Source organism: Conger conger, chromosome 12 (assembly GCF_963514075.1).
Source record: "Conger conger chromosome 12, fConCon1.1, whole genome shotgun sequence".
Lineage (NCBI taxonomy): Eukaryota > Metazoa > Chordata > Actinopteri > Anguilliformes > Congridae > Conger > Conger conger.
In genome coordinates this window covers 26,111,661-26,134,408 of record NC_083771.1, presented here as the reverse complement: position 1 = coordinate 26,134,408, position 22,748 = coordinate 26,111,661, and the positions used below count along the sequence as shown (strand labels likewise).

Genomic DNA, 22,748 nt, shown 5'->3' with positions numbered 1-22,748 from the left:
TTGAATTTCTATCCAACTCCCCCTCCCCCATTGGTCTTCATGTGGCATGATTTGTCTTGCCCCCAGAGCAGGGGTGTGTGTGTGTGTGTGTGTGTGCGTGTGTGTGTCTGGGGGGGGTCTCAGTGTTAGTTAGCCCCCGGGACGGAGAGCTACTTGGGGTTGGGTTCAAGAAGTGGGTTCAGGGAGGGGGAGGGGATCATTGATTGTTATCTCATTCCTCATCTTTATTGGAAAATGGAAGTCACATGTGGGTTGGAGGCTGGCTTTGGTAGTTCACTGCTTACCCATCTCACCCCCTGGCCAGAATTTTGCTCTTAAAAAAGAACCAGAACTGCCTTGGGGAAAGACAGATGAGATGCGATCGCCAGTGGACCGATCTCGGCCAGGCCACACGGTGCACTTTTGTCAGTGACACTAATTTGTGTAAATGTGTGATCAGCGGTTGGGTGATGAAACACGCGTCTGGCCCTTGGACTGAAATGTGCCCCGGAGCATCGTTGGGAGCTCAAATGGACCATCGGCAAATTGGCTGTGAAATTTGGGTTTTGTGTAAATAGCTATAATACACCCGCTTCAAAGACTGCCCCGGGCCATGATATGCCATTCCGAAGGCAGTGGTTGTTTTCCAGATATTAGTCTGATCGTCTTGTGTTGCCAGAACAGAAACCATGGTGTGTGTTATCCCTAAATGTTTTTTAAGTGACCTTGTTGTGGTTTACTGTTGGAAGTGCTGGTCAAATTTGGCCATTACCGGGTTTGTAAATGTGACAGTTGGGTTAAGGCGAGTGGCAGTTCATTATTATTGATGGAGGAGGCACTTCAAGACTGTTATCCAGTTACAGTTGATGGCAGAAACTCCACTACCACCACCTCAGTCTTAAGAGACACAGAGCAAACAGTTAGATACTACACGTGAAAACACATTTTTTATTAAATTATGAACGCACAGATTGACAATGAAGTTGCAATATCAGATTGATTTCCCTGCAGGAATAAATGTTTGAATTTTTAAGTGCACACGTACATGCCTTCGTCATAATCTGTCCTAATTTGTCCTTATCATTGCTTTCTGGTTTTATTTTGATTAATATAACTGTGGCACTGTGGCTGTTTGGCAAACGTGAAATGACATGTGTTTTATTTGAGCTATAAATCAGCTTTATGGACACATTCCACAGAGCTCCTTAATCAGACTCAGACTGGTTGGCTGGTGCGGTGAGATAATTCTACAGATATTGGCCTAGCAGTCCAATATGAAACCCATAATGGTGATGAGGTTCTGGGGTGAATGTACTGAAACCTCCCCTCCAGAAGGTGAGCTCTGTTCCTGTATTTCGGGGGCCTGGTGGTCTGCCTCCGGTACCTGAGCTCCTGTGAAAGATAAAATGGAGACCAGCGTTCCTCAGCGCTAGTCTTTATTTTGTCTCTCCAACGAAAGATAAGCACTGAGCTCCCTCTCACACGAGTCTGTGTGAGACCGTTTCTTGTAACACTCACAAATCAAGACTTTGGAGAGGCAGAAGATATTGTTTGTAATTGTTTTAAGGCTAGCCAAAAAAAAAACATCAAACAGGACAAGAGCAGGGAGAGGGAACCAAAAAATCCCTGAGGGCTGAAAAAAACAATGTCAGCGTGTCAGTAGGGGTTTGTTTCCCAGGAAACAGCCTGGCTCTATCCTCCATCGTGAACACGGTGCAGAACAGTATGATACTCTCCACAGTGCAGTTTTTCTGCCTGATCCCCTCTGATTTCCCCATAAGAGCAAATCCCTGATGTAGCCTTCAAAAACAATTTCAAATGTGCTTATTCAAAGGTTTAGTTTGTTTAATAAAAAAGATAAATAAGCAGCAATAAAGCTGAACTCCATGTGGGCTGCTTGTGTCTAATTCACTTAGTAAATTTGTAAACGCTCTCTTAAATCGTAATTTCTCTCTTAAACGCTGTGCGAAGTTGCCCAGCATAGACTGTTTCTACTCTGGGACCGTATGAAAATAGGACTGTGTGTGTGTGTGTGTGTGTGTGTGTGTGCATGTACAAGTAGAAAGCTGAGCGCAAGTGCAGTAGCATAGGTTCGTATGACCGAGAGCTCGTCAGTGTATAGGATTACTGAAAGGGTATCCTTAAAGCTTTCTGTCATATCGGAGACCAGCAGTGCCCACCTCACCACTGCACAACAAAAGCCCTGCTTCTGAAATGTAGCTCGTTTGTCTCCAAAAAACCTATCAATCCCTGTTCATAGGACAAAAACCATGCTGCTTCCCTGTCACATACAAAGGGGTTGATACCCCTGGTGTGAAATCCAGCTATGACCAGCTACTGTATCAGCTGTTTCAACACAGCCTCAGCTGGTCAAGCCATGTTGAGTATGGAACCGGTCTGAACTGGTCAACCAGCAACTCGCTGTTGAGCTGTCATTTTCAGCAGGGTTTATACTACTACAGTACGACTCTGTAGTGATTCAGGTATTCAGGTGGTTGAGGTAGCCTCTGTTCAAGGTGAGAGCAGAATGAGTTTCCATAGGCAGTCAGAGTTTTAACACTTTTAACAGTTTTAACAACAAAAGGCAGCTTAAGACAGTTTCCTGCTCGATCAGTTCACCAAAGAAAAACATATCACTGAGAGGCTTTGTTGCCTCTCATGCAAAGATTTTAAAATGAGTCTGATATCTGAAGTCTTGAAAGAATAACCATGAAGGGGGTAAAAGATATATTTAAATATCTCTTTTACCTCTGTGTCTCTTTAAATATAAAATTGCCTTGAGTAATCTTGAAGACAAACTGAAATCAAAAAATGCTAAAAGTATAAATTCCCAAAAAAGTATAATATTGAAATACACATATTTTCACACCAAAGTTTTTGTCCATCCACTTCTTGGAAAACGAGATTTGAAGTCATTGTGTACCAGTGGACCATAAGTTGTATGTCGATCAAAAAAATCTGTTCCCCTCCAATCAATATCCTTTTCACCCAGTGGCGCGCATCCTCATTTGACGTCCCCCCCCCCCCGAAGATCTGTTTCACAATGAACTTTAAGGCTTAAAATCCAAAGGAAGAGGGGGTACAGGGGGTCAGGCTGGGCAGCAGGGGGCTCCTGGAATCCTCCAGGTCCGGCCCCCCCGGGGTGGAGGTGACCCTGGACAGAGAGGGGTCGGACAGGTCCATGAGGGTAGCCAGGGGGGTGCTGCAGGGGCTCAGCGAGACGTTGGAGGCCTCAGAGCATGGGCCAGAGGGGGACCCCCCCGGCAGCGTGGAGCCATCCGACGCCTTTTCGGTCCCCGCGCTACGCAGGAGGCCCCGCCGAAATTTGGCCCGGGCGTTCTGAAACCAAACCTGCCAGAAAAAAATACATTTTCCATTAAATTACAGTGATTGAACTGCTGCTTTTACCCAAAGGGACTCACAGTTGATTAGACTAAGCAGGGGGCAATCCCCCCTGGAGCAATGCAGGGTTAAGGGGCCTTGCTCAAGGACATGGATCTTATCGTGGCTACACTAGGGCTTGAGCCACCAACCTTCTGGGTCCCAGTCATGTGCCTTAGCCACTGGCCAGCAAGCTGCCCCAGCTTCATCCCCTCTGACAACTCTTTAACAACTCTTTCCTGGAATATAAACAAGATTAAGCCACAGCTGTTTATCGTCACTTCTTTCCGCAGTAGGAGGCTGAGACCGGGGGAACCGATTAGCGAGAGACCGGAGCTGTTGGTGGAGACAATGCTACAAAGCTGAAAAGCTACATCCTGGTTTGATTTATTTTACCTTTGTTATTTTTACCTGGAACCCGTGAGGGGGAAGGGCGAAGACATTCTGTTTATTTTTAAGCGCGATCACGCTCTCTCCCCATGCTGCCAACCGGCGAGTAAAGCACCAGTTCAATCCGTCATTTCCGTATCTCCCTGGGTCCTGCTCTTCTGTGTTCCCAGAGGGGGAGTCATGGGATACGATAGCCAGTTTTGGCGATCATTGCCGATTATCACATTTCAGGGTCGGTCGCAACAACTTTTTAAGTATATGCTAGAGCGACAGATGATTGATGCCATCGTTGTGCCCATCTCTGAGACTTGAATTGTACTGAACTTGCTCCCATCACTGGCTCAGCTGCCATGACAACCTACCCGTGTTATCAACTAGCATGGAAGATGACTCCAGTTCGGCGATGCGTAAAATAATGTGCTTATACTCTTTATAAGCGATAGTGTTCAAAGTCATGGTGCAGGGGTGTCAAACTCCAGTCCTGGAGGGCCGCAGTGTCTACAGGTGTTTGTGGTTTCCTTTCAATCAGCAGCCAATTGTTCACCACACACACCTTGTTCTCAAGGCCTTAATTGGCTGCCGATCGAAAGGAAACCACAAATACCAGCAGACACTGAGGCCCTCCAGGACCGGAGTTTGACACCCCTGCTGGAGAGCAAAGAGGTGTACGCTGGCCCATAACATCCTCTCAGAGGCCCTTGGGGCTGGGCAGGGCATGGGAGCGTGGCTCTCACCTGCAGCACTCGCTTGGTCAGGCCTGTTTTCTGGGACAGCTGCTTCAGGTCCTTGGCGTCGGGGTTGTGGTTGATGGCGAAGTAGGACTTCATGGTCCGCAGCTGGTGATGCTTAAAGGAGGTCCTCATGCGCTTGGACTTGTGGGAGGAGTCTCTGTCCATCTCACTACAGGTGACTGCTGTGGGGGTGGGCACACAATGGGAAGGCGGGGCTTAGGATTGATAGTATTCAGCTTCTTTTCTTGCCATCACAAATTTGGAATGTTGAGGGCTTTTTTTTTTTGCAGGCCCCGTCCATCACTATGATCGCATCAGTAAGCTCAGGAAGGGCTTGGGAACAGGCGTGTGTTCCCTGAATAATCAGCAGCCTGGCTCTCTCTCTCTCACACTGCACAGTGCGACAGCTGAGCTGCGCATAACTGCACAGCAGGCCTGTGGGGTTGGTGCCGGCCACACGGCTGCCACGGAGCAACACTGTGATGTGTCCACAGTCTTAATGCATTCTGTCATCACGCAATCCTTATTGAATATGCTCACATAATTAGGTTCACATTACGGTAGACGTATTAGCAGGACGATATATCTCGTGTCACGGGACACAGACCGTTGAATAAAGGAAACGGTTATTAAAATAAAAACATCTGCTTGCTTGTGATGGTTACAGAAAATAAAGACTGCCAAAAGGGTGTAACGCAAGCTTGTCTGCAGTATCTTGGCAGAGTGTAAAGTGTTGCTGGAGGTATACCAGCTCTGAAAAATATCCTCTGTCAAAGGCAAGTATCATCTATTCAGTATATACAGAATACCATTCCAATAATCAGCCCAATGAGTGTTGTATTTTGTATTAATATATTTTTTATTAAGGTGTGTTAATAGGCAGTTATTATAAATTGTGAAATACTGGTGTAAATTGGTGTATTGAAAAACATTTTGGAGATAAGCAAAAAGCATCAGTTATTTTTCGCTACTATGATAACTTAATCATTTCTAGTGTGATTATAATTAAGACGTGATTTTCAGTAAAAAGATTCACGTAAAACAAGTGTTCACTCGAACAAAAATGCTACAGATTACGCATGCATCACATTGTGTGGTTTCAGTGTCTCTTTTTTCCGAAAAAATTTACAGAGCATGCATGGTATTAGTACCAGATGGGGTCAATTCAGTCAATTTAGGATATTAATTCAATTAAAATCTTCTTACTGAAAAATCCACATGGAATGCTAAGGACATTTTTTAATCCGTTGTCCTAATTTCAATCCATTTCCTGAATTCGCTCAAGAAAAATGGATCAGACCCACACCCATGTTAGTTTGTGTCTTCGCGTAACCAAAACATATTATTTTAAATGTGTCATGACAACATGTACCCTCAGGGGGCAGCAGAGTTCCAACACTGAAGTTGGCTTCATAATAATGTGCACAATCATGGATCGCTAACAGGGGAATATCTTGGAAATAAAGATTTTAGGACAAACCTTGAAACGGACCTGTTGGAAAATGTCTATTTCTATCATTTATATTTTTATTCATATTTCGATTCCAAACAATCAATAAATTACTACATGCTTCACACACACATACTTTCATTCACTTCATTTGACGTTACACTGTTGCTCAACCCTGGAAATGCGTACAGTACATCATCTGGGGATTTTAAGTAGACTACATTCATAGAAACTGTCACCAACTTAACACTCTAATAATATACAGCACTCAATAATTGGTGAGTAAGCTGTTTTGGCCCCTGTTCCTTAACATCCTGCTCGGCTAATATGGGTCCAAACAGGGGGAAAGAGCAATGAGCCGCCTAATCTCTGCCCTCTTTCGTCCGGCCGTCATCCACATGTACGTACATCGACCTGATGCCTGGACAAACCCATTCGCACAATGATCATGTAATAGACTGGCAGTGGTCGGCATGGATGGTGCAGTGGGTAGCACTGCCACCTCACAGCAAGGAGGTCCTGGGTTTGAATCCCCGTGGGCCAGGGCCTCTCTGTGTGGAGTTTGCATGTTCTCCCCGTGTCTGCGTGGGTTTCCTCCGGGTACTCCGGTTTCCTTCCACAGTCCAAAGACATGCAGGTTAGGCTGATTGGAGAGTCTAAATTGCCCATGGGTATGAGTGTGTGAGTGAATGGTGTGTGTGCCGTGCGATTGACTGGTGACCTGTCCAGGGTGTATTCTCTGCCCAATGTATGCTGGGATAGGCTCCAGCCCCCCTGCGACCCTGTTCAGAATAAGTGGGTTAAGATAATGGATGGATGGTTTAGCAGTATTAGGCAAATTCCATAAAAATCTTAATCTATTAATGACAACAGCAGTACATGCATGGATTGATATTGATACATTGCTTTTCTGCAGGTCCGTGGGAACACCCTAAATACAGCATACAGGAGGAATTTTGGTCCCGAAGTGAAAGAGCTTACATTGGGCCCCACCACTCCTTAGCTCTCCCCTTATGATGCCCCCTTATGGTAAATGGTGTGCATTTATATAGCCCCTCTTTCCAAAGCGCTGCACAATTGATGCCTCTCATTCACCCATTCACACACCAACGGCGATTGGCTGCCATGTAATGCACCAACCAGCTGGTCAGGAGCATTTAGGGGTTAGGTGTCTTGCTCCGGGACACTTTGACACAGCCCGGGCAGGGGATCGAACCGGCGACCCTCCAATTGCCAAGACACCTGCTCTTATGGCCTGAGCCAATGTCGCCCTTATATTGTGCCAGCACCCCAAGCCACACATCTCTGCATAATTACAGAATTACGGCACAATTTCTGAAAGCCAGTATCAGTCAGGGCCCTTTGAATCATCCTTCTCTTCCTTTTCCACAGCAGATGAGACCTACTTATAGCTACAACTGGCATTTTCACACAGTTGTTTATTCACTTACAGGAAGTGATTCAGATTAACTGTGCTGTTTAGTGATATGACACTGACAGTAATAGCCTATATCAGCTGATAATCGAAGCGGCATTCTCATTTTTGATAAATGCCTAATTGACCGTAGGCTTCTACACTGCCAGCTAGCGAAAAACTGTAAGGTGCGGAAAGAATACCTGCTTTGTAAGATGCCGGGTCCGTTCCTCGTCCAGTGTTTCTTCTTTTCCTCCCCCTTTGTGCGCTACTCATGCTGCTGCAGTAGCCCAGTCCTAGCGAACCGAATGCCTCTCCGTTGCATTTCACTTCATCCTCGTGAATGAAACACGAGTAGTTTCTCTCCTCTACGAGTGTCTGAAAATGAAGTCGGCAGTAGACCAGACCGTCTTTCATCCCGAAATGATCTCCGGTGGTCAGTATTTTGTTGCAGGTCGTGCAGGTGAAGCAGTTCAAGTGGTACACCAAATCCTTCGCACGCATCACCATCTCCGACGCCGAAATGCCGAATTGGCACCTGCCGCACCGCTGTACAGAGAAACGCCTGCGTGAGAGAGGTCTGTGTGTAAATAAACAGGCAAAACACGCCAGGACCTTTGCAGTATCCAAACAAATTCACTACGGATATCAGCAGACACACTAATGACTACAGGATAATCCAAATAGCCGTATATAAAATTGCGCACGAAAGGTTTGGTTCGAATAATAAAAATTGAATTGATTATGATTATTATTTAGAATAATAAGAATAATAACAATAATAACAATAATCATAACAACAACATAAACAACAACAACAACAACAATAATAATAATAATAATAATAATAATAATAATAATAATAATAATAATAATAGTAATAATCATAATAATAATCATAATAATAATAATTGCAGAGGTAACCTATGTGACATACTTACCTATAATAGTCTTCCTTGCAAAAAATGCTGCCGTTTTTACTGAAACAGCTGAGCTCGGACGCCAGGTTGAGCTTGCACTCACAGCACTTCAGACAGCGCATGTGCCACTGTTTGTCCACCGCGAGCAGGTAGTAACGGTCTGTGATCTGTCCCCCACAGCCGGCGCACGGAAAGGCGCCGTCACCGCTGCACATGATCGCGTCCTGCAAAATATTAGAAATATTCGAAATAACAGTGAAATGAAAACAAAATATAGGCTAGCCAACAAAATATATACAACAATAATCTGAACGGGAAATGAAACACCGCGTATTCATAACTGCATTTGGCCTCCACTGAAATGTTAAAAGGGGAGAATGAATAGACTAAATGGAAAAAATGCAGCCAACAAAACTTCTCGCCCCCAGAATTTTGAGCCGGCAGAGGAAAAAAAGGTACAGTTTAACAGCTATATCAAACACTGGGCATACTATATTACAATAATATAATATCGAACATTGCCTGTACTTTAACAATCATTGGAGGAGATTAACCTGAAATGGCCGCTTCATCCATGTATATTTAAAAGCATATAAGGATTAGTGTGTATTGGATATTGGCATTTTACAGACAAATACGACTTCATTACTTTTCGTTGTATATCCTTTCCAAATATAGGCATATTCGAAAAGTCGGTGCACCAAAGAGATGGGTGATGAGGAGAGATTATATTAATTGAATATTTTTTTAAGAATGAAAGAAGTATAACAATGCGAACTATTACTCTGATGTAGACATGGTGTAACGCAATTAAAACGAAGCGTTACAATAGCTTTAACTAATTGTTAAACAACAATACTGTATTCATTGTATAGCGTTTATATGTTTCCTGCCACTAGCCTACGTGGATGATGTTGAACTTTTCCAGTGGAGTTTGTATTTAATATTTCTGATTCATTAAATTGTTGCCTCTCAAACAAACCATCTCATCTCAGTCAAGAACCATGCACTTCGCGTGATAGACCATTTCATATATACTTTTCGCTTTTTTCTCCATCAGACAGCGTTTCCGAACATATCTCAGAGTAGCTCCTGCTGGGTAACGACTCTCCACTCTCTCCACACTTACCGCGTCTGTTTTCCCCATGTTTATAGTGCTGATCGTGGTTGATTCGTTCTTTTCTCTCCGGTCAATTGCGTCAATGAATATCCGCACCTCGCCTCCAGAGAGGCCGTGGAAAAGCATCCTTGTGAGGGAAGGGTAGAAATCGCAAGTGCTTTCTTCAGATCGGGAACCCAAAGACGCAACTCCCGGAAGACGCGTGCGCTGAAGTGGAGTGCGTCCCTCTTGCCGCTGCATAGAAATCCACTCCAAGACAGAATCAGACGCGACGAAGAATCAGTGAAAAAATAAAACAGGGAATGTCGCCTCTTGTCTGGAAACTTGCATAATGTGTCAAAAATGCAATGTTAATAGGAATGACCAACCGGGTACATTCTGTGCATGGTTGTTTTGCTCGTCACCTTTGTTATATTATATTCCAAATGTGGTCCTGTGCTGCCTCTCTGCACTCGTCCGACTTTTTCCGTCTAGTTTTTTTTTAAAAGAGAGAGAAAAGTAATATGCAAGCAAGAATTCCCAGACAGAACAAAATCCATATACTACAAATTAATTCTGGTACCGGTTTCACAAAACTTGCTGGACTTTGAATCGAGTGGCAGTTTATGTGCCGCCGGCCGAAATATTCAACACTCGACTGACTGGGGGACAGGCGCAATATATACAGATACTGTTGCAAGATTCTATGGCTAGGTGCTACCCAATGCCATATTCAAAAAGGCACAAAAACATTAAACATTAACTGCATTAAAACATGCATTACACATATGAAGACTGCCGTCTTGCTTTTGACGCTTAAGGAGGTCTTGCTATTAAACGAAGTTGTTTTTTTTTCTTTCTGATAGCAGAACTGAGTGACTGATATTAATAGAGTAGAATTAGTTTTCCCTCCTGCGGCGTCATGCTCATCCAATTCCCATTCTTCGATCTCTCCGTATACCCACTCCACGCACCGTGCCTTTTCTACAGAATGGCGTCACGCCTCCCACAACCTCCCAAAATTCAAACGACGAGGGCGACAGATACATTTTTTTAATTTTTTTTTTATGTTTAGGTTTGGCCTGGCACGTGTCACATCTTATATTCATGTTGCATTTTGTCCGAGCATACACAGATTATTCTTATTTTAATGTATTTATTTTATATGTATAAAGCTGGATATTTTAATGAAGCAATTCGGGATACATACCTTGATAAAAAGGATAAAAGGATATAAGGCCAGCACCCCAGCTTAGATTTACAAGGATAGTTCCCAAAGAGTTCCCTTACCTATATGCAATACCGCCCTACGTTTTTCCACTATATGCTATTTTCATTGCCTTCTCCTATCATAGCATATCTGCCTTTAGGCTACTCGTGGAGATTAGTTGTCTACCATATGCTAAGTGGTTCCAAAAGGAACCCTGTGATTCCATAGAAGAACCCTATGCAGTTCAAGGGTTCTTTGTCAGGCAGAATGGACCTTGGATCTGGGAGCTTTCACACTTTGCACCTATGATAGAGAGTTCCATAAAGAACTACGGATTCCTGTAAGGAAACCAGCCAAATAACTGGGAGATAAGTGTTATTATTGTTGTTGCCTTTGTTCTTAGCAGAAGTAGTACAAGGAGTGGATTACTACTTGTACTTGAAGGCTATACTGTAGTATGATTAACTCCTTCAACTCCAGGACAATTACTGTCATTGTAGGCAGACTTAGCCTACTGCCATTATTATTATTATTATTATTATTATTATTATTATTATTATTATTATTATTATTATTATTCCACTTCTCCTTTTTAAAAACAATATTACAATTAATTTGCAGTGTTGCTAATTAATATTATAGGCCCTTGAGCAAGGCCCTTAACCCTGCTTTGCTCCACAGGAGGATTGTCTCCTGCTTAGTGTCTGCCAAATGCCAATAATGTAATGTACTATCATTTGTAGTGTCCCTGATAGGCTAATAACTATAGCTAATAGCAAAAGAGACAAATAACAGGCCTATGGCCACTACTCAGCTCCAGGTCCAGGGGCCCGCAGTGTTCGCAGGTATTTGCTCCAGCCCTGTACTATGCCACCTGCTTTCACGAATGACCTTTCTTCCTGAGTGAAGCCCGTACAATCATTAGTGAAATACGGTGGTGTAATGCATGGTTGGAGCAAATACTAGACACTACAGCCTGCAGGACCTGGAGTTGAGTAGCCTTGGCTTACAACTACATCAGCAGCATGTGTCATCAAATATGTTCCTGTTCAGTTTATCAGAGTAGCCCACAACGTGGGCCGAGTTACTGTTGGCTTACATACGTGATAATGTCCATACGAATGTAGCAAAGGACAGTGGGAGAAGTCCTGTAAAATCTTGGGTAGTCATAGCAACAGAACTGAGGGTATGACACATTGTGGGTTCTTGAGAACACCATTGGGAGAAATGTTACCACAACTGTGATGACGGGGCATTAGAGCGTGGGGCCATGGCAACGGTAGCTAAGCATGCGATGTTGCAGCTGGCTCGACCAGGGGTGTCAAACTGGAGGGTTGCAGTGTCCTGCAGGTGTTTGTGGTTTTCTTTCAATCAGCAGCCAATTAAGACCTTGAGAACAAGGTGTGTGAACTCTTTAGCAAATGAAAGACTCCATCACTTGTGCTGAAACACATGAAAAACCAGCAGACACAGCAGCCCCCCAGGACTGGAGTTTGACACCCCTGGTTTTCAAGGTAAAAAATTCAAATGAAACTGCACCCTGCACAGTGATAAAAAATAGTGTCATGGGTGTGAGACATCAATTGATGAAAACGCCAATAAGAATAGTAATCATAGAGGGACAAATCTCATCACTGGCATTGGCAACCAACCAAACAACAGGGTTTCCTGATGTCGGTCAGGGATTCACTTCTGCATCAACGAATACCATGAATTAATCCGCGTAATTAGCGCCTATTCCGTTTCGCTGGTACACGCTGTATTTCTACGAATTATTATTCTGTGATTGTGGCCTACTGTCGTTTTGGGCAGAGAGATTTATGCAAACCTTAATTTATGCAAAAGCGGCATTCATTTTGAATTAGGCCTAATTTTGAACGTTTAAAAAAAAAAAATTATATCGACAACTTTTACATTTTGTAGGCCTAGTAGTAGCTAGTATTTGTTTTTAGAAAGTAGACATGTTTTTAGAAAGTAGGCAGCAAGTTATTATTATTATTATTATTATTATTATTATTATTATTATTTAATACTAATATCACTACTAATACTACTATATAGTTATTACTAATGGTAACAACAACAACAACAAAAATAATGATAATAATAATAATAATAATAATAATAATAATAATAATAATAATAATAATAATAACAATAGCCGAATTAATTTGCAGCCCGAAGTTATTCACAGGGAAAAGCACGATAAGCATGAAGAATGAATAAACATAATAGAATGCCTGGAAATAAATAGATGGTACATTTAATGCGTTAATCATTCGGGATTCTTACATTTGTAGTCAACTCAAGTCATAGTCTAAGCTAGACTTGTTTGATGATTTGACGATTTGACGATTTTTAACTCAAAGATTTCTGGCTTGTTAGACGATTCGTAGGACCGACGTTGGCTGCACAGCAATCTGAGCGAAAACGTGAACGTGCACCCTTGCAGAAGGCGCACCCCATGGACTGTCGGGGAAAATCCCTGGAGTGGCTACCCAGGCGGCAACTGATGCCGCTTAATTAGCCCAATCAAACATACCACAGAGCAGGCCGACTCTGATCCGTTAAAATTAACTATGGGAGACATATAGGCCTTCAAATATCCGTATTTATGACGTTTATTAAATGTATTATGTTGGCCTATATGTTTCCAAACGCCTGACGTAGGACTAAATCCATAGACCATATCTATAGGCCTACCTCAGTTGAGGGTGGCCGTCAGTGGAAATTAAATTGGTAGTTATTTCCTTCTCTGTTGTTGATAACTAGGCTACTAGCTCAAAGTTATTTGGAATACAGCCATCAATCTAACTTAGAATGACAGAGAAAATATGTCTGGACTGTTCGTTGAAACAAATGGAACCAGAACAATTGTCATTTTCTTCTTGGTATAATTGTCTTCAGCAATGAAAAACGTGGGAGCAAGTTGCTTTTCCTTTTTATATATTGGGCAACTGAAAAACTCCACACAGGAAATAATCAGTGTCTGATGGTGTAAAATTGACTTTGATATATATGTTAAGTGAGACTAACTTCTATTATCCCAAAACTATGTGTGGCTGAATTGGGATAATTACAGGATATAGCCTACTTCACATACAGTTCTGTGCTTGTCTTAGGCACCTGTATAACATTCTGTACAGATAAAATTCTTTCAAAAATAATTCAATGAAAGGTCCTAAATAAATGTACTATAGCTACATTTTACATTACATTTTAGTCATTTGGCAGAATAGTTAAAAACGGAATGAAATCAATATTTTTTGTGACTACCCTTTGCAGTTAAAACTGCGTCACTTAAAACTGGGACGCTGTCCAGCAGTTCTCTAAGACAATCAGCAGGGAGGTTGTTCCAAGCATGTTGGAGAACTTGCCACAGTTCTGCAGACTTTTGTTGGCTCCTTGATTCTGATCTCAGACAGCCTTGATCACGTTTTTATACAAAAATGTCTCTGTAAAATTAAATCTTTGGGAAAATGAATATTTAGAAATCTAGGTCCTATATCACTTTATAGATATACACTCACTGAGCACTATTTTAGGCAGACCTGTACACCAGCTTGTTAGTGCAAATATTTAATCAGCCAATCATGTCGCTGCAACAAAATTCATACATCTATGAAGACATCTTCAAAAGACATGGTCAGTTGTTGTTCAGACCAAACAACAGAATGGGGAAGGAATATGATGACACTAACCATGGAATGATGGTTGGTCCACAGACAGGGTGGTTTGAGTATCAGAATGTACAGAATGCTATACAGGTGCCTAAGACTTTTTCACAATACTGTATATTTTCTTCCTTTTTAATCAAAAAGTGATCTATAGGCTACCTTTCAAACCAGTGCGTAAACAGCCTTTGCAATTTGCCTCAGTCGTCAAATAAAACCAAAAGGAATTCTCAAGGGTGCTCTCATGTGACAAAACCACTACACGCTTAAAATGTCCTAACGCCTCTCTAACCACCAGCCACGGAAGTTTATAACTTCTCGATTTTTTCTGAGGTTTACTGTGCGTCTCTAGGGACACTTTCAGATTCCAATGATTGTTTTCAGCAAAAGTTTTCCCCAAGTTTGCCTTCATTCGTATCATGAGACTCCCCGGCTAGAGGTTTGTGGTAGCTGTAGTTACTCACACGTCTGATCTCGATTCCCGTTCACTGTGTGCTTCACGGGAAAACTACAATCCCCACAATGCAGTGAAGTGCTAGTACATTGATTTTCGTGTGGATACCATGGCGCTTCTTTGGATAGTCTGACCGGGCAATAGATATATCACGAGTTCACATACTCCTCTCACAGATCAACAAATCCGGATTTCGTCAAAGCTGACAATGGGATCTCGGATAAAGTAAGGGTCATTTTATTCTCGAGTTTCTTTGTCTCTCAGAAAAGCAAGCTTTAGACGTTACTGGGGGGAGTGTGATATCCGACTGCGAGGCCAGGACTTGTTGCGACCTGGGATGGTACTTTTTTACTGGGCGATGACGACGACTGTTTTGTGCACGCATAAATATGGAATATTAATATGACACACAACGATTACATGACATTCCGAATCGTTGATTGACACTTGATGTAATTGATTGCCTTGGATCGTGGGTACTAAACTGCTTTTGAGTCTACTGACACCTGCATAAACTTTGATTAACGCCGAGAGAATTGCTTCGAGCGGTATTTGCTAGTGCTGGGCGACTAATTAGACTGCGGGCAAGTATAGTCTACTGGCTGTATGGTTTGGACTGTAGCAACTTCTGTTGAAATCGTTAAAAGTGTTCACCACAGAATGGACACGATCCTACTATGTTTAAGTTCAGTTTCCGGAATGACAGGACAGGCGAAACAATGTCCCTATTGTCATTGTTACATTTGTTTGTTCTGTAAGCATCGTTTCACGCTGTAAATTTGCCAAAACCAAGGTTAACTAAGGTTTGAACTGTGTAAACTGTATCCTCGATAAAACATATCGTGACACATATATTTTGAAATGATAAAACTTAAAAGTAACAAATTATACGCCATAGTGCTGATTGATTATACAACACTTATTCCTTAATGTTTTAAAATGTCTGTACATTTTAAAGTGTATGTTGTGCAAGTTTAGAGTGTTAACGTGTCCTTTTTTTTGTGTGACGCATTTTACATAAATTCGCAATGGTTTGCACAAAATCTAATTCAGTTACTATAAGTAGCCTTTGGTTTCCCTCCAACAGTAAGCTAGCACAAAAAAAAAGTTCTTTAGCAAAGCAGTAGATGTTTTATTGGGACAATAAAAATATGTGTAAGATTGACAGTTTTACTGCGGTCAGAGTTCAGCACTTTCTTCTTGTGGCACTGACGGTAGAAGTGAAATATTCCTTCATCAGGGAGAGGGCCATCCGCTGGAAGGTGACAGTGGACAGCTGGGGGGGGACCACAGACCACACAGTCACATCACAAATATATTTATAAAGTAACCAGATACTCAGCTGTGTGTTCTTAACATTGGAATTTCTGTCTCCCTACCACTGAAGCTGAATCATTCCAATTTAATGACACATGCTGAATATGTGTCTGTTAAATAGACTATCTGTGGTCATGAGTGAAAGGGTCTTTTTAATGTGATAGTACTGTCTCTCTATCTCAGATGGCTCCATGGTTGAGGAAGAGTGTAAATAAGTATTGAGTGTGCTGCCAGATTGTAGTCATTTGTAGTAATGTAATTGTAGTAATGATGAGAGACGCACATATAAATAATTATTGTAATAATTTCTCTTCCGTTGAACACGTTGAATAGCAGACTGATTAGAGACAGATTTGAAAGCCGACTGATTGACCTTTTTGGTCCTGGTGAACTCCCGAGGCAGCCCAGAGTCTGGTTCCACAGTTGCTCTTCTACAACATTTGTCACAGTACACTCTATGGTAGACCCAAGTTTAACCCGCCCCCTGCCATAGAGTGTATAGTGACAAATGTTTTGTGAAATGCATCATCAACAAATGCATTGGCTTTGATTTTATATTGTAAATAGAACAGAGAACAAAAAGAAACCTAAGAAAATGAACGTATATCTGAAGCTCCCCATACCAAGAGGCACATCGCCTTGGATAAGTGTAATTCGTTCATTGAATGCGCTGAATAAGTGAACCCCACTGACCCTTGACCTCTGACCTCTGTGTGTTTTTCAGGGAGAGCCCAGAGTCGACGTTTGAGGTGTATGTGGAGGTCACCCGCCCCGGGACAACAGGGTCAGGTAGGTTATTGTTTGAAATATTTATACTTTTATTTACCATGGAGGTAAAAATATTTCATGCAATGCAATGCATTCAAGCCTTTTAAAAAAGCACGTACATGTCTGACAAGAGCTGTCAGGAATAACCAGGATTGTTTAATTGCGAATAAGCAGCCTTGCGCATGTACGTACATGTAGAAATATTTATGTAGTTATGTCTCCTGCAAGCTACAGCTAATTGATTTAGAAAGGGCTGTGGAACAGTTCTGACCTACTATGAGCACATGCTGAGTATTTGAATATTCATTGAATCCAAACATACTAAAAATTGCCTAAATTTAATTTAAAAAGAATATAATCTGGATAATCCTTCTCAGTTCTATCTTCTGTTTTGTTTGGCATTTCCTCTCAATGTCAAATCATACTCCACGCTACAACATCACACTACAGCATCACACTACAGCATCACACTACAACATCACACTACAACATCATACTACAACACTCATTCTGTCAGTTTAGGACTTGCAAGGTTAGGACAGCGCAGGCACGCATGTGCACTCCTTCGAAGCCGGTTATGTCAGCCATTGCTGCTTGTCACACCACGGTTCATAAGCCACGCTCACACAGTCATGAATCAGAGTAGGACCTTTCACATGCAGCTCAATATACAAACGTGGGCCAGCAGGGGTCACTGTTGTGTGGTGAGACACTGTCATCCCGGCCTACTGATACTTTTGTGCTGTCGGTCTTCCAACCAGAGATGGCCCTGGTGCGGCCCAGAATCAATACCAGACTGTGGGGCCAATCCATGTACGCACTAGTGCAGTGGCTTAATGTGATACGCCACCCAGCAACCCTTCACAGTCACATACACCAGGGGTGTCAAACTCCAGTCCTGGAGGGCCGCATTGTCTGCTGGTTTTTGTTTTTTTTTCAGCACGAGGGATACATTTCAAAGTCATTGATTGGCTAAAGAGTCCACACACCTTGTTCTCAAGGCCTTAATTGGCTGCTGATTGAAAGGAAACCATAAACACCTGTAGACACCGCGGCCCTCCAGGACTGGAGTTTGACACCCCTGTAGTACACTTTGTGTGCCGAGGGGGTGAATTTTAGCAGGCAGCCTGCTGACTTTCCACCCACGTGAGGAGTCAGCTGTACAACTGTCACTCACAGAAGAGTTGTGTAACCTCATTTAACCGCTCAGTTGATGTAGCCATGTCCCGGTTTTTTGTGCAAAGAAAAAGGAAACTAAAAAGATTTGCGTGTGTGTGTGTGTGCACATGTCTGTGTGTGGTGTCTGTGTGACTGTGTGTGTGTGTATGTGTGTGTGTGTGTGTGTGCCTGTGTGTCTGAGTCTGTGTGTGCGTGCGCATGCCTGTGTTTGTGTGTGTGCACATTTGTTTATGTCATTTATAACATCAAGTATTTGGCTGTCTTCATAGATACAGGGGAGCTGTATTGAGAAGTGAACGCCCCCCCCCCCTCACAATGTTCCAGTAAGGTCCCATTAGGGGTGGGCCAGTGCTCTCCCACACACTGTGCCCTTTAAAAAGACATGCCTGGATATTTACAGGAAAGAAAAGTGCTGGTTGTTTTATCCATGGCTGCATGGCCTGTTTGAAAGTTCATTGATGAGGTCATTGTTCAAGCTACCTCAGCATGCACTTTAATTTAATATGCAACCCCCCCCCCCGGCCCCTTTTCCTGTGCTTAAAAACGAGCTTTTACCGCAGACTTTGATGTGTGCGGAAACAGACCGGAACACTGTGTTTTTCCTTCAAAAGCTGGCATAAAAACGATCAAAGACAAGTGGGGAACAAAACCCAAAATGAAGAGGGAAAAAAAAAGAAAAGAGAATGGTGAGGTTTCCAGGGCTAGGCGCCTGGCTGCCTGTGCCCCTGTCCCACGCGGCAGGTTTGGCAGGAGGAGAACGAGCCCCTGGGAGTGTTCACTTTCCCTCCTGGGTCCCAGTGCATTCTCAAAGCTGATGCCCGTAAATACAGTGCTATCGATTGATGAATTTTATTATGAGAATACAGTACACATGCTGTGGCCTTTAATGAAACAAACTTAATGTATTTTTTTTACGAAGAGAAAATTTCTCACGACTGGATTGTTAAGCTGTGTCAAAGGTTTTTCCTTCCAAGTTCTCATTGTTGTGGTTCTCAAAGTTCGGTGGAAAGAGAAACGTTAACGCATTCCAGGAACTACCGAGGTTCTCCATAGTTTTGGGTGTGCATTGTTCCTCAACTGTGTTTTTTGCAATGGAATTAGACTTCATGTTTGTCCTAGTCTTAAGTTTCTCCCACATATGGGTGCCTGAGAGTGTGAATCTGAAGAACAGGGGACCCTATAGCATGCCTGTTACCCCGAAACCAGATTAGCCCACCCCCACTTCCTGCCCTCTGTGTAGGTCTGTTTAGGCCTGGTTCGACCCTGGAGCATAGTCTGTGTGGGACTTCAGGAACGTTGTTGGTTTGGCCGGGGGTTGTCTGTTTGGTGGAGACCACAGAGCCAGTTAATGTCACGTTGTTGGTTTTAGTTTGAAACTACAGTAATTAAAGATGGCATCCATAAAGTCGAACAGGAGTTTGAACTCAAACTGAACTTACATGGCCTCAACCAGGAAATTACTGAAAATGCAGAACAACAAGCCCTAAAACATGATGTGCAGGAGTGCACATTAGTCAGCTGTTCGCAGGGGAGCAGGGTTGAACTATAAGCTGTCAGTCAGGGCTTGGAAATGTTACACGGTTTAAATGCTTCAGTTTTACAGCTGAAACTTCAGTACCCCCCTTCCCAACCAGCATCCCCCCCGCCCCCTCCCCTGATGAAATATGAATGTTCTCTGCTCGCTCGCTAACCCAAAGCCAATTACTGTACTCTGCCAATCATTCACAGATCCTGAGGTGCACCGGCAGTTCCCCGAGGGTTTTTCAGACCAGGTTTGGAATGTGTAATTAACCCTTTCTCACTTCCGAGCCTTCTCTCTCCCCCCCCCCCCCGCTCAGTTCCTCCTTCTCTTTTTCTCTTCCTCTCTCTCTCTCTCTCTCTCTAACTCCCCCTCTGTTTCTCTCTCTCCTGTTTCTATCTCTCTGTTCCTCCATCACTCTATCTCTGCCTCTCTCTTTCTGTTCCTTTTTTGTCCTTCTGCTCCCTCTCAGTTTGCTTCATTTTATAAGTTTTATTTCTTATCTTTATTGCAAATTTCATGTTTTAATGTCTCTTTATAGACCTTTCCCATTCCTTCAGTGCCTATCAACAATTGTGTTTGTGTGCGTCTGTGTGCTAGCTTTCATTATCCAGTAACACCTTCCTGTAATTGATATACATGTATAATAAAGCATTAATAACCACACACAAATCATGTGTCTGTCTGACAGTAGAATATGTTTGATAAACTATTGACAGTGTATAATGGAATTATTTTGGAAAAGATTAATATCTTTATCTGTAGTAGCTGCCGTGCATGCTTGACTTTATCAAGTCTATACCAGAAAGACTTAAAACACCTTCACTAATACATATCAGTGTTGTAATAAACTTCAACACTGTGTCTCTTAATTATTTTGTGGTGGGCTTCGCTATGATGACACTGATTTTATTTTTTATGATTTATTGCTGTTCTAATGGTGATTTTCTAGCCATTAAATCACTTTAAAGTCACTTTGGCTGAACACTTCTGTGAAATGCCAAAATTTTTACTTGGCTGTTGTTGTGTTACTAAACATTTGCTAGTCTTCACCACTGCTCAGTAATTGTACATTTGGGCCGCATCCCACCAGTCTAAGTATTTTGTGGCTCACTTAGTTAGCACTCCAGCTGTAGCGTACATGTGTCGAAGTACAGTACTGTGCAGAAGTCTTACGCACCCTAGACTTCATTGTATATATAGTACTGTGCAGAAGTCTTAGGCACCTGTATAACATTCTGTACAAATAAGACAAAAATGTCTCTGAAAAAAAAAATCTTTTGGAAAATGAATATTTGGAAATCTCAAATGTGTTATTTTATACTGACACACACAGAAAAATAAACATATATATCATAAAATCTAGGGTGCCTAAGACTTGTGCACAGTACTGTATATGCAGAATTATTCACATCAATAGGGGAAGGACATAATCTCATTATTTCTCGACATGCAGATATGACGCAGCCTCTGCGGTCTTCATTAAAATCGGCCTCGTTCATTTGGCTCTTCCTGAGTCTCCTGCCCTCACTCTTACCCCGCCTCACATACGGCGTTTGTGGAAAAAGTATTTACTTGATTTCATCTATTAGTGCATATTTGTCACGCTGAATGGATTAAGATCTAACGTAATATTAGGGAAGCACAAAATGCATTTTCTCATTTATTAGAAAGTAATAAATCGTTTATTTATTGAAAAGAGTTATCAAACACCCATGTCAAAAAGTAATGGCCCCCTTCAAATAATAAAATTATTGAATTGTTTATTAGATTCCGCTGATTGAGCAAACCCAGGAGTGATTGCAGCCAGCCCTGTTGAATCTAAACCTCACTCATATTGAACCTTCACCATCAGAGTGAAGGAGCCACCTCAAGGTTTCTACAAGCACACTATGCCACAATCAAAGGAAATTCAAAAATAAATGAGGAAAAAACGCTGTTGAAATGTATCAGTCTGGGGCTACAAAGCCGTTTCACGGCTCGAGGACTCCACCGAACCACAGAGAGAGCCATTATCTCCAAATGGAGAACTCTTGGAACGGTGCTGAATCTTTCCAGGAGCGACTCGCCTGCCAAATGTCTCCAAGAGCGCGGCGACAACTCATCCAGGAAGTCTCAAAAAATCCCAGAAGAACATCCAAAGAACTGCAGGCCCCTATCGGCTCAGCTGAGCTCTGTGTTCGTGACTCCGCGATAAGAGAGAGACTGGGCAAAGAAGGGATTCGTGAGAGAACCACTGCTAGCCAAGAGAAACACCAATGCCCGTCCCACGTTTGCCAAAAAACAATATGATGAGATGATCTATGAACAGATGAGTCAAAAGTGTAAAGCAAATAATGCATTATGCAGTAAGAACCTCATTACAGGCATGGCGGCCATGGTGTGATCGCGTGGTGAGGCTTTGCTGGTTTGGGGCCAGGATCGCTTGCCGTTATTGAAGGAACCATGAATTCAGTTTGTTTTTGTCTGAAATATAGCAGTTCTGCAAAGAAGAGTGGGCTAAGATTTCTCCACAGTAATCTGAAAGACTTATCAAATTATAGGAAGCATTTGGTTGCAGTTTTTGCTGCTAAAGGTGGTGCGACCAGTTCAGGAGGGCAATTAATTTTTCATATGGGTGATATGGGTATTTGATAACTTTTTTCATAAAAAAAGAAAAAAAATTGTTTTATATTCCCTCAAAATTATATTTTGTCCAAAGACCTGGATCCGTTCAGTGTGATAAATATAGGAAATCAGGAAGGAGGGCAAACACTTTTTCACTGCACTGGAGCCAGGCTACAGTCACACTGATGCCCTGTCCCTGAAATAATACAGCTGCTAGGGTGCTATTTTTGGGGTGGGGAGGGAGGAGGGATTCATGAGACGAGGTGTTTTTAATGGTTATATTATGCTATGAAGTCTTTCAGCCTTGATGGGGCTGATGGGGATGTGCTCTTTTGACTTACTGGGTGGCCAGAAAGGGAGACCACAGTTAGATTTTAATGTGGGGATATTTAAAATATAAGCTGTAAAACAGAGGGGGAGATGGAGAGAGAGTGCACACATTGTTATGAAGCATCCAAACGCTCTACTGTTTAGGTAGCCATTGATATTGTTGTTGCTGTTGATTGTTGTTTTACGGCACACAGTACAGTCTCTAAGTATTTGGACAGTGGTACAGTTTCTGTTCTTTTGAATCGGCTCCAGCACGTTAGAGTTGAAATTAATGAATGAATATGATGTTAAAGAGCAGACTTTCACCTTTCATTTGATGGTACATA

General features: G+C 42.4%; 2 protein-coding genes across 2 annotated transcripts in view; one reads left to right on the top strand and one right to left on the bottom strand.

The window, feature by feature from the left end:
• Positions 1 to 3,036: 3,036 nt before the first annotated feature.
• LOC133141541 (LIM/homeobox protein Lhx2-like) lies at positions 3,037 to 9,537 on the bottom strand. The gene is made up of 5 exons (XM_061262109.1): positions 9,395 to 9,537; positions 8,287 to 8,489; positions 7,549 to 7,910; positions 4,485 to 4,663; positions 3,037 to 3,330 (listed from the first exon to the last, which is right to left on the bottom strand). Exons 1-5 carry the CDS (start codon positions 9,509 to 9,511, stop codon positions 3,037 to 3,039), a joined length of 1,155 nt encoding a protein of 384 aa, XP_061118093.1. The 5' UTR covers positions 9,512 to 9,537.
• Positions 9,538 to 14,787: 5,250 nt separating this feature from the next.
• LOC133105658 (DENN domain-containing protein 1A-like) overlaps positions 14,788 to 22,748 on the top strand; it is a 33,057-nt gene continuing 25,096 nt past the window's right edge. Inside the window, exons 1-3 of the mRNA XM_061215891.1 lie at positions 14,788 to 14,927; positions 16,744 to 16,808; positions 19,695 to 19,738. Of these exons, the coding sequence (XP_061071875.1) occupies positions 14,911 to 14,927; positions 16,744 to 16,808; positions 19,695 to 19,738 (126 nt within the window). The 5' untranslated portion in view covers positions 14,788 to 14,910. The remainder of the gene's footprint in view (positions 14,928 to 16,743; positions 16,809 to 19,694; positions 19,739 to 22,748) is intronic.